Source organism: Macrotis lagotis, chromosome 1 (genome assembly GCF_037893015.1).
Source record: "Macrotis lagotis isolate mMagLag1 chromosome 1, bilby.v1.9.chrom.fasta, whole genome shotgun sequence".
NCBI classification, from domain to species: Eukaryota; Metazoa; Chordata; class Mammalia; order Peramelemorphia; family Peramelidae; genus Macrotis; species Macrotis lagotis.
In genome coordinates, this window is record NC_133658.1 from 629768569 (window position 1) to 629781541 (window position 12973).

General features: G+C 33.8%; 1 protein-coding gene across 4 annotated transcripts in view; it reads right to left on the minus strand.

Annotated features, from left to right (window-relative positions):
• Positions 1-12973, minus strand: part of LRP1B (LDL receptor related protein 1B) — a 2479914-nt gene that overhangs the window by 1032441 nt on the left and 1434500 nt on the right. For all 4 annotated transcript variants that reach the window (XM_074215080.1, XM_074215079.1, XM_074215078.1 and 1 more), the window contains exon 8: positions 2676-2898. In XM_074215080.1, the coding sequence (XP_074071181.1) occupies positions 2676-2898 (223 nt within the window). The remainder of the gene's footprint in view (positions 1-2675; positions 2899-12973) is intronic.

Here is a 12973-nt window from a genome sequence, read left to right on the forward strand (position 1 = left end):
TTGCTGCCATGGGGAGGTGGGAGGGAGGGGGGGATAGAAAAATATGGAACTCATAAATTTGCAATGATATTATATTGAATCTACCTTTACATTAATTAGGAAAAAATAAAAGAAAAACAAAAAAAGGTAAAAAGGTAAAAAAGGTAAAGTCAAAATAAGTGTGGACAAGAAGTTGGGTTGGGTGTCAAGATTTGTCATAGAAAAAAATACAAGCATCAATTGAGTGAATGTTGAGTGATTCACTAAAATAACTTAAGCAGAATATATCCCCTTCTTATATGTGACATATTTTTATTCATCCCTGAGCTCATATGTATTCTACTGAATTGAGATTGTAAGGTAATAAGACTGAATACTTGATATTGGTCTCATGATTTTATAGTCACGCTTCATATAAACAAAATAGAAATACCAGTATTGTTCCATCTTCATCAGCTAAATTCCAATACTAAAATATTCATGGAAAAAGAAGAATCCTTCATTTAAAAACACTCTGGAAGTGAATTACAAGACTGTAGGCTTTGTTATTGCTTACCATGACACAATATTAATTTGTAATGAAACATTTTATTCAATGTTATTTTTGTATACAGAGTTATCTGTTATACTTTTTCTATATTTTAGCTTGATTCAAACTTAAATGGCTCCAAGAAGATATGAATTCCTAACAGGTAAGCTTATGTGGGTATAATATTTTAATTGTTTCAAGTAGTTGCAAGGACTAACTGAAATATATGTGGGAAGGAGAAGGGTGAGGGGGAAGGAAGAAAAGTGAATAAACATTACATAATATTTACTATGGCCAAGTACTGTACTAAATATTATCTCTGTGAGGCAGTACTATAGTTTACCCCTTTTCTGCAGTTGGAGAACTGATGCAAACAGAAGTTAAGTGACTTACCCAGGATGACATGTTTATAAGTGTCTATGAATTCATCTTCCTGGTTCAAGGCCCAATATTTTATCTCCAATGGGATCCATGACACAGACAATTATCTCATAAAGTTTTTTTAGTGTAAAGTCATTTATAAATATTAAAGTAACATTAATGAGAATGACAAAAATAAAAATTCTTAGTATTCTTAGACTTAAATTTCTCATGATCAGTTTTTCAAGGCTGAAAGATACATCTTTTTATTTTTCTTACACAAGGGTACTATGTGCTTCACTTTGAACTTTTCCAAAGAGCAAGCATGAAGATGAGGGGGAATATGAGGAAGAACAGAGAGAATGTCCACATGGTGATTTGCAAAGAGTTCAGAAGGCTTTGTACATTGTTTTGAGATACCTGCTCAATACATTTAGAATCCATGCTTCTCTGCTGATCATCATAGGGCAATTTTGAGTGATAGACAATTGATTAGGCATCCAGGTAAAATTCCAAATACAGTGGGACAGAGCCTATAGCTGAGAGGATATGGTCACAAAGAGACTGATAATAGTTCACTATAGGAATGAACTTCCTATCAAAAGGAAATACCAACAATTGAAAACTGACAGATAGGGAACTCCCTTTCACTTAAGTAAAAACTCAAGTAAAAACTGAATGCCTTCTTGAACATACTATTCTTAACATTTATCTGTGTCATGATCTCTTTGGTTGTCTTGTGGACAGACCACTACTAAACAACTACTAAATAGACCTTTTTTTTAGAACCAGTTTTAAATGAGTACAGTAAAACACATAGGATTGAAAAGAACATAATTTATATTGAGTTCTATGAGAGCTATATGTATATACATACCCTCACACACCTAAACAGATAGATGTGTGTTTAAAGACCACAGATTAAGAACCCTGATCTAGAGCATATTCATTCATTGGGGAGGAATTAGAATAGATAGCAAACCATTCCTAAGTATCATAAAAAAATTTTGATCCTCTCTAACCTCAGTAAAACATTAAGGAATGAACTTAGCAAAAATGTCACTAAAAATGAGGCCAGGATTTTCTGTGAGAATTCTCAAATATGCTTGGTTTGCACTGTGATAGCCTGCAGAGATTTAAAAATACTAAAACATGAAGAATATATCTCATTTTATGATATTAGGACAAATGGCAATGAGAAATATAAGTTTCACAATGCTATAGTGAATAAAGAGGTTTTTTTTCCCCCACTTAGAGATTTATCCTTGTGATTAATGAAAGTTATGCATATAAACTTGTAATTCATCAGAAAAAGAAAGATCCCAAAGGATCTTTTGGCCTCAGAGACTATCACATGGTTTTCATTCTATGTGTTCAGTTCTTGAATAGAAGTGAAGATCAAATTTAATCCAACCTATTAAAATAATAAATATACTTTTATAAGCAAGAGTTTGCCTTTGTTAGCGAAATATCCTGATACCACATGGGACAGCTGGTAGTTCAGTTCCTGATAAATGAACTACCTAAATTAGTTTTTAGTAAGTAGGTCATGATATTTTTCCTCTTCAAATACCTATAGTTTTCATTATTACATTTGGGGGGTTGGGAGAGATGAATGTAATACATATAAGAAGCAATATAAAAATGAAAATTGTCTTCAATAGTAAATGTACCAGGAATTTTTATCACCCATTTCTACTTGACCAAAGAAGAAATTTGTATCATTACACATGTTGGTCAGAGTCATATAATGATATCATTCCATTTTATTGCACTCATTGCATCCTCCAATAAATAGTATACTTACTTGTGTGCCTTGGATTATAGTATGTCTGTTCTTTCCTTCGTAATCCACTACTTCAACATAGTCCAAATAAAGATCTACCCAGTAAACCAATTTGCTGACCAGGTCCAGTGCCAGGGCAGCTGGCTGCTCTGTCTTTGAGTCGACTATCCTTGTCCTGTTCATTCCGTCCATGTCACATCTCTCCACTTTGGCAACATTTCCATAGTCAGTAAAGAAAAGTTTTCTGTTGAAAGAAAACTGAATGTTAAAGGAAGGAAACATGTTCAATGGAGTCATCTGTAAGAAAAGAACTTTTGGTTCTAATCCAATGCAGTGGTTACATCTGATAGCTTCTATAATCATTTCCATAAAATATCACTCATAGAGAAATCTGTTAACGTATATTGTTGGGCACAAGAGAGCAGATTAAATAACAACTGTAAAATAGTCTCCCAAAGAAATGATTATATAGGGTTTGTTTCTATAATCGAGAAATATTTCTTTAAACTAGGTATGAGTGGTACATGCATGTCACCAGGGACCACAAAGAACTGATCAGACATTGACTTTGGATACTGGCATGATCACCATGCCAGTGCCAGTGCATATGAGCTACTCAGTTTTGTATTCAACCTGCTTTTTTTAATTGCATAGCAATGTTTGTTTCATATAAAAACTATTATGGCTTCTTTTTATGTGGAGTCCAATGTTGCCATGAGTGATAGAGAATAGCAAACCTGGAATGGAATTAAACAGATGGAAAAGCAAATGTGTTGTTTGTAAGCAATAGAAATAAAAATATAAATTAGTCCCCCCAAATCTCAACTGTTTCAAATATTGCAAATCTCAGGGCTACATAATTGGCATTTCATATAATTTACCATTATTTCCCATTTATTGTATTTTAGGGGAAAGACTAGAATTAAATGTTAACCCCTGGAAATTAATTGCAATGATTCATTCCTTACAATAGACACAGTAATCTATCAAAGACTTAACTGTACCTCCAAAGCAGCTATGTCTAATATTTGATTAGTATTCGCTATGTTTAGTAAACACAAATCAATTTTAATTAACCTGACAATATTTTAACAAGATTACTTTCTCATGAGACTAAATTACATTTGTAAATAGAAGACCATCTTGCCATGACTTAAACACTATCACAAGAATAACCCAATTTCCATTGACTGAGTAGTATTAATATTACTTGGAGTATTAAAGATTCAATTCTCCAAACTTAGTGAATTAGTTTTTAGTTCCTGCTTCCAGTTGACTTGTATTATGTCAGTATGGTATCTTTTTCACATAAAAAATAACCATTTAATTTAATTTTAATTTAGCTTTTGCTTCTGTGACTTTGTTCATCAAAATTTAAACACCAAAATACTATTATACTGTGGTGTGTCTGAATATAACAGTAAATACAACATAAAATATATTTCTATCCAAATGTTCTTTTGAAACCAACTTATCACAATGAATTAAAAGTAAATTTCCAAATAATATACTTTATTGGTAAAGTAATTTTCAGAATTTTTTTTTGTAAAAACTAAACAATATGAAATTATTTGGCAGAAAAGAGAGTAAAGCTATTTACATCTTTCTTTCCTGCTTCATCCATGTCCCTTCACCTTTTTCCTTCATTTAGAAATTCTTTGAAACACCAGACAAAGATATCAGGCAATGATTTTCTCCCTGGAATCACCCTTTCACAATGTTTCATCTCCTCCTTCATGCCTCCCTCCATTCCTTCCCTCTTTCCCTTTCTCTGACCCTCTCTCTTTTTGTCCTCCTACCATCCTACTCCTGATTCCCCCTTCTTTCTCTGCTTCTGTCAGTCTCTGTCTCTGTCTTTCTCTCTCTCTCCATAAATATATATGTAATATATATATATATATATATATGTAAGCAATAGAAATAAAAATATAAATTAGTCCCCTCATTTTATGATATTATGACAAGTGACTATGAGAAATGTTTCACAGTGCTATAGTGAAGAAAGAGGTTTATTTCTACTTAGAGATTTATCCTTGATGATTAATGAAAGCTATGCATATAAACTTGTAATTCATCAGAAAAAGAAAGATCCCAAAGGATGTAGATGTAGATGTAGATGTAGATGTAGATGTAGATATAAATGAGATAGAGATAGAGATAGAGATAGAGATAGAGATAGAGATAGAGATGATAGAGATAGAGATAGAGATAGAGATAGAGACAGAGATATAAGTATAGATATAGGTATAGGTATATATGTTGATATAGATATAGATGATATAGATATAGATATAGATATAGATATAGATATAGATAAAGATGTATATATAGATATATGTAGATGTAGATATATAGATATAGATATATAGCTATAGATATATGTAGATGTAGATATATAGATATAGATAGATATAGATATAGATATATGTAGATGTAGATTAGATATAGATATAGATATAGATATAGATATAGATATAGATATAGATGATATAGATATAGATAGATATAGATAGATAATATAGACAATATAGATATAGACATAGACATAGACATAGACATAGACATAGACATAGACATAGACATAGACATGGACATGGACATGGACAGGGACATGGACATGATTATGGATATGGATATAGATATTGATATAGATATAAATAGATATAGATAGATATAGATGATATAGATATAGATATAGGTAGATATAGATATAGATATAATTATAGGTATAGTTGTAGATATAGATATAGATGTATATGGTCGGGCACAAGAGAGCAGGTTAACTAACAGCTGTAAAATAGCCTCCCAAATAAATGATTATATAGGGTTTCTATATAACAAGGAATATTTCTTTAAACTATGTATAGTGGTATATGTACCACTCATACACATACACACATACATACATACATACATATATATATATATGTGTGTGTGTGTGTGTATGTGTGTGTGTGTGTGTGTGTGTGTGTGTGTATATAAATGCAACTAGATATGCAACTATGTGGTGCAGTGGATAGAGCACATATATATATATGTATAGAGCATGGACCCTGGAGTCAGGATGACCTGAGTTCAAAACAGGTCTCAGATACTTAGTAATTGCCTGGCTATGTGACCTGGGCAAGTCACTCAACTCCATTTCCTTGCCAAAAAATACCCAAACAAAAAGAATGTAAAAATAATATATCTGTCTCTCTCTCTCCCCATTTTCTTCTCTGTATATTTGAGACTATTACACATATCCTCTAATAGATATATTTATCTCTCTTGGCTTTGAATATACTTCATAGATAATTCTGTTGGACTAACTACTGCTTTTCTGTCTCCTTTGCTATCATCTTCCTTATTTTTTAATATAGACATTCCAAAGCGTTTTTTTTAGTTGGTTCTCTTCTTTGCTCTCTCTACATTCTTTCCCTAGAAATCTTATTCACAGCCAGGACTTCAACATCCACCAATGTAGGAAAAAAAGGCCTAACAAGTATGGCCCTTTATTCTGACCACTCTTCTGTTATTTTTAGTACTATTAGTACCTCCAACTTTCTACAAGGCATCTCCACTTGAATGTCTCACCCTTAACTCAAATTGAAAATTTTTTTTATCCTTTCCTCTAAACATTACATTTTCTTCTGACTACATTATTTCTGCCAGTAGCACCACTATTTTATAATCTCCCAGGACTGAAAATATGTTTGATTATTTATACTTCCTTATCTGTAATCTCTCAATATCATATAATCCTAAAATATCAGAGTAAGAAAGGACTTCATGTAGTCCAACTCGTACTCGATCTAGAATCCTTTTTAGAATACCAGTGGCATATGGTCATTCTCCATGTGTATACTGCCAGATACAGGGGATACACAGCTCTCAATATCTTTTTCTTTTCTGATCATTTGTACAATAGAGATTTTTGTTGTATGGACTCAAGATTTAAACTTCTACTTGTCGCTTTTGGTTCTTCTCTCTCTGGGGTCAGATGGGCTCTGACCTGTGCAGAAAACAATAAAACGGTTGTCTTTCATATTTCAAAGACACTATGCTTCTATTAATCAGTTTCTTAATAAAGTTAAAACAGAATGTAAAATAACAGTCCTGGAATTAAAATGACCTGAAAATCATGTCTTTTTAATAAGCAGCAGCAAAGGCTCAGAGAACTCAGCTGACTCATGAACATTTCTTTTAAATTTGGTAAACCAATATTAAGTATGCAACTTCATTAATTCCTTATCAGAGTAACTATCATTTCTCAATCACTATATTTTCAGTGTTTCAATATAAGGTAACTAGATGACACAGTAGATAGAACACTGGCCTTGGAATCAAGAACACAGCAGTTTGAATCCAGTTTCTGACACTAGCTGTGTGACCTTTAGCAGATTACTTAACCCTGATTGCCTTGCATTCAGGGCCATCTCCAGTTGTCTTGAATCATATCTGGTCATGGACCCAGATGGTTCTGGAGGACAAATGAGACTGGTGAATTAGCATGCCCCGCCACTCAAATCCAATTCAGGTGCTTGTCGTGGTATCACCTCCCTAGTCATGGTCTTCTTTGAAAATGATGTACAAACACTATTTATTATTATTATTATTATTAGTAGTAGTAGTAGTAGTAGTAGTAGTAGTAGTAGTAGTAGTAGTAGTAGTAGCTACAATAAGACTACAATGAAATCATGGACTTCCTGATAACTGAACACCTCTAGATTCTAGGTCTAAGAACAATAGAGATGTTTTACAAAGTGAATCTCAAAGCTAGACATCACAGGTCACCCAAGTCAATGCATATCTGTGCTTCTATCTTTGCTATACTATAATAGGTCTTTCCTATACATTTATAGAAAGGTCAATTCTCCTTTTTCTCAGTTTCATTCCAGTTTTATGTGATCATATATTTAGGATGGAAGGAAATTAAAAGATAGATTTAAATCTATGCATCTTATAGAAAATGAAATTAAAATTTAGAGAGCTTAGTTCACAGCATCTTAAGTCACACAAGTGTGGGAAAAACAAAAATTTGTGCCCCACACAATATAGAATACTGTTTTTCCTTTCAACAGTTCTAATTGTTAAAACTCTGCTTTCTCTCAAACTTATATCTAACTCCATCAAACAGTTAAAGTTTGCTCCTGCTTCTTTTCTCTGAGACAAAGCAGCAAAATATTACTTATCTTTCACATGACAATTTTTCAAAAACCTGAAGGCAATAGCTATTCTTCTCCAAGTCCCTTTTATTTTATCCTGCCTAATCATCTCAGCTTCTTCAACTGATCATCATCTTAGCAAGAACACAAGGTCATTCACCATTCTGGTTGCCCTCCCCTAGAGATTCTCAAACTTATCAATGTCTTTCCAAAAATATATCAACAAGAACTGAAGATATTTTTATAGAGATGGTCTGAGGAAATACATGAAATAGAGCAGCCTTCCCAACCAACCAAATAAAAAAGCTTTTTGAAGTTTAAAATTCTCTTCCCAGTATAAGACCACAGTAATGTTGCCAAATCCCCCTTTCTCCTAATTTAATGGAGAGTTTGACTATCAACAAGCCACCAGTTTGCTTCCATATTTCCCCCAATATGAGTCAGCAGCAGTCTTGAACCTTGACCTGAGTCTGAGCACTCCTGTCCTTTCTCATAAATCCCTTGCCCTATTTGACTTAGAGAAGAATCATTTAAAAACCTATACTATAATCATACTAGGTGCTTAACTACAATCAGGACTACAGTGGATTGCCCCAGATATGCCCATTCTCCCTGAACACACTAGACTATGCTTGTATCTCTTCTCAATTAAGTTTACTTGCTATATTTTTCTCTCTGCTTCATCTTTCCTTGTGCTTTTGGGTTTCTCTGGGGCAGGAAATACTGGGCTCTCCAACTATGCTAATTATCTTCTTAGAAGCATAAAGTCATTGTCCAAGGCTATGGCTAATGATTTGGCAGCCATACCTAACTCAGAAATATAGAGAATAAGGGTTTCATCCCGGGCATGCCCCCTTCTCTCTTTCCCCAGATAACAGGATTTTTTTTTATGTTTTTGCAAGGCAATGGAGTTAAGTGGCTTGCCCAAGGCCACACAGGTAGCTAATTATTAAGTGTCTGAGGCTGGATTTGAACTCAAGTACTGCTGACTCCAGGGCCAGTGCTCTATCCACTGCACCACCTAGCTGCCCCTGATAACAGGATTTTTAACCATGACAATAGAAATGGTTAAATAGAAAGGACCATTACCTTTCTCCATATAGGACTTAAGTACTCTTAATTTCCTTGTATATATTAAATCATTGGGGAAAATATAATGCAATTACCACCTTCCTAGTCCTAGACTCTTTTTATACAGCCTAAAATTGCATATTATTTTTATTGTCATATAAATTGTTGACTAATCATATCCTTCCTTCTCTCCCTCCCCTCTTCCAAGTATCTAAGAAGTTGGTTTTTGAAAAGGAAGGTTAAAGCTAAAATAAATTTCATTTTATTAGATTCAGACTTTTTTTATGGTAAGAAGAGGGCTTAATGTGGAGCCAGGGAAACTTACTCTCAAGTTTACCTCTGACACTTAATGTGTACTAGCTATGATTATGACCAAACCACTCCACTGAGTCAATCAGGATTTTGTGAATCTCTAAAAAGGAGATAAACTGTCTATCTGCATCAATGAGTAGTGTTTCCTGAGTACCTAATACCCACACTGAAGAAATAAGAGAACCAAAACCAAACAAATAAAATCAAATATATTTAGTGTTCTGGTTTGTTAAAATTCTATTGGTTATTAACTTTGCCTTCCAGATAATTAGCTTCCCTCCTTAATGAGTAGACTGAAAAATATGATAATTATGACATCCATATTTTTATATGTCACAGATAAAAATTTTAATAGGATATAGCATAGGAAAGGTCCTCAAACTTTTCCATTAGAGACTTCCTTACAAGTTGACATTAAATCATTAATGAATCTTCTTTGGCTATTGTTAATCTAGATGTTCTAAATCCACTTGACTCTATTTAGTCTAGTAGTGTTCAATTTTTTTAGATAGTCTATTTTATCAGTATATTATTTTTATTTTTAGGTTTTTTGCAAGGCAAATGGGGTTAAGTGGCTTGCCCAAGGCCACACAGCTAGGTAATTATTAAGTGTTTGAGACCGGATTTGAACCCAGGTATACTCCTGACTCCAGGGCCAGTGCTTTATCCACTGCGCCACCTAGCCGCCCCTTATTATTTTTTTCTTAATAAACATCTTGAAGTGGTGGGATGGGAGAAGAGTTTTCTTCTTGTTATCTATGTACCATGGTTAGGCAATAATTATTAAGAGAAGCTGAGGCCTGGCTTAGAAATTTAGAAGCTTGGACAGATAGGAGAGGTTCGAATGGAGTATTGGGTTACATTTGTGAAGGTAGGTGTGGTCATGTTCAAGACAAGTTCTACAATTAGCTCTTATGGGGAGTATGGGATTCAATATATCTTTCTATTTTTATAACACATATCCCTTGGGATCCTAGCATACACTTTACTTTGGCAACCATATTTTCCAGTTATCTACACAATTAATCATCAATATTTAGGAATCCACTAAATCCAAATGATTTTATTATCATGTCTTATATGCATATAATTGGATAGATCAGTCCTCTTCTTGCTTTTCCCATTGCAATTGCTCTAGTATAGGCCCTCATCTACAAGTACAATAATAATAATAATTATCTCCTGAAAGATATTCCTACTTTGATCATATCAGTCTCACTCCTATTCATCCTTTATAGAGATTCCAGGATAGATTTTCTTATGCATTTATCCAGTCATGTTACAAATCTGCCCAAACACTTTCAGTACCTACTACCTGACTACTATGATAAATTTAAATTCATCTTTCTATTATTCAAGGTCTTTCACAAAATGGTTTCACAGAAACCTTTCAAGACTTCCTCAGGTTACTTTCTTCTATGTATTTTTATCTTCCAGTCAAACTAGAATACTCTCTATGCACTGAATAACTTGTGTGATATAAACTCTGTCTTTTGCTGATGCAGTTCCTTTTGATAAACATTTATTATGTACGAGACCTTGAAAAATTACGTAAAATAAATTAGAGATGAATGGTGGTAGTACTAATAATGAAGGAATTATAAAAGTTCTCTTTGAAAAAATAATACTTAAGCTAGGCCTTGAAGAAAGCTATCTCCAAGAAGCAGAGGTAAAAGATCAAAAGCATTTCAGCAATATAGGGCAATCCTAAGCAAAGGCATGAAGACAGGAAATGGAATATTATGAAAAGGAGGGGAAAGCCGGGAAGCTTGGTGGAGAAGTGGAGAGAGCACTGGTCTTGGAGTCAGGAGGACCTGAGTTTAAATCCGGCCTCAGGCACTTAATAATTGCCTAGCTGTGTGACATTGGGCAAGTCACTTAGTCCCATTGCCTGAACATTAAATGCCAGAAAGAGAAGTTTATATTTCTTACTAAAGACAACAAGGAGCCACTCAAGCACTGATGTCATATGTGTGCTTTATGAATATCACTTTGGCAATTGTGCGGATGAATCATTAAAAAGAGCAAAACAGGAAGAAGGAAACTATGGCAATGGTCCAAGCCAGAAGTGAAAAGATACTAAACAGTGATTAACAAAGTTCCTAAATACAGTAGCTACTTAATAAATGCCTTGTTGACTGACTCATCATGGGATGAATAAAGAGGAGACAGATGAGAAATATTGTGGGAAAAGGGACAGTAAGACTTGCAACTGATTAGGCAGAAGTAATGAAAGAAAGTGTTCAGAATAAATCCTAGGTTATGATCCTTATCTATAATAGAGGGGGAAAATAAAGGTGTAGATCTTTGGAATTGAGAAAGTGATAAACTTGAAAAGTAGGGTATTTGAAGGAATCACTGAATTCCCTAGGTATAAAAATAAAGGCTAGGGTAAAGTGGAAGACTGGGCTAGGTTCCAAAAGTTTTAAGAAAGGATAGAAAATTATGTATGGAGTCAAGAAATCATATTCACCAGGATGTGATTTGGATGATATATCTGAATAGAGGGACTTTCAAAGGAGTGGTTGCTAAATGACATTAGAGCAGCCACAGTTTGAAAATAAGCGGAGTAAGAAATATGTGTATATGAGTAATTGAGGTGGCTATGGAGGTAAGAATCTCCTAAGGGAACCAGATGATGATTTTTATTCCTTGTCTAAGAGATGAAGAGAAGAATTTGGGATGTGCACAGCATAGATAGTAATATGATCAAACTTCTTGATTCCTAGGCTTCTTAGATAGTGATCTTGTGTTCAGAATCAGTGAAAGGAGGCCATTTGGGATAAGGCTAGGAGGTTTGGTTCATTTTATGGGGCTAATGTATGGCTAATTATTTCACCTTGAAATCATCAGCCAAGTTATTTCAAGTCTCAGGATCAGTTCCAAAGTTGTATTAGTCATTTCCTCTAACTTGCGTGTGTGAAAGGTCTCTGGACAAATAATATTTGACATATAATGGTATTTTACAAAGATTGATGAACTGGGAAATGAGGATATTTGAGGAAACAACACATAAGATGAATTCCCTGAGTATAAAGGTAGGGGTTGGGATAGCCATGCAGCTGCATATGGTATTTGTGTGTATGTATGTCTGTCTGTATACATATACATATACATATACCTTGGCCACATGAATTCTCTTCATTTCCCTTCCATGTGTATTCTCTGGATGCACATTGTGTTCTTATCTTGCTGCCAGTGTGGTACCTGATTGAATAGTTTAACCCATTTCATTTGCTATATTCTTTGATTAAATGTTTTCCTTTGGAATAATATATTTTCTGTTTGTCAGGTAAAAGGAAATAAGTTGGTAGGATCTTATGAATTAGGTTTTTTTTTAGCAGAAACTGACCTATAGAGAAAAATTTGGAATGGATTTTCTGAGTACCAACATGTAAGAGGAACCTCAAATGCTAAAATGAAATGTAATGGTAATTATGTAAAGTTTCATAGAAAAAATAAAGTTCCTAAGCAGAAGATGGAGAGAAGAGAGGTGGGAATTAGCAACAATTAATCTGAAAAAAAGATCTTAAGGATTTTGTTGGATTACAAGTCAATTAAGTGACATGATAGTTAAAAAGATATCACATTCTTAGGCTTACAACCTTAATTAGGATGTAAAGCATCATGTGCAATACTAGAGGTGTAGAAGCCCTACTATAATCTTTTATGCTCAGACCATATACATAGTAATGAGTTCAAAACTATTTCAGATGTTGTTTTGTGAAACATTTTGATGAACACAAAAATACTCAAAGGAAGGTAGTCAAAATGTTAAAGCGCCTTGAG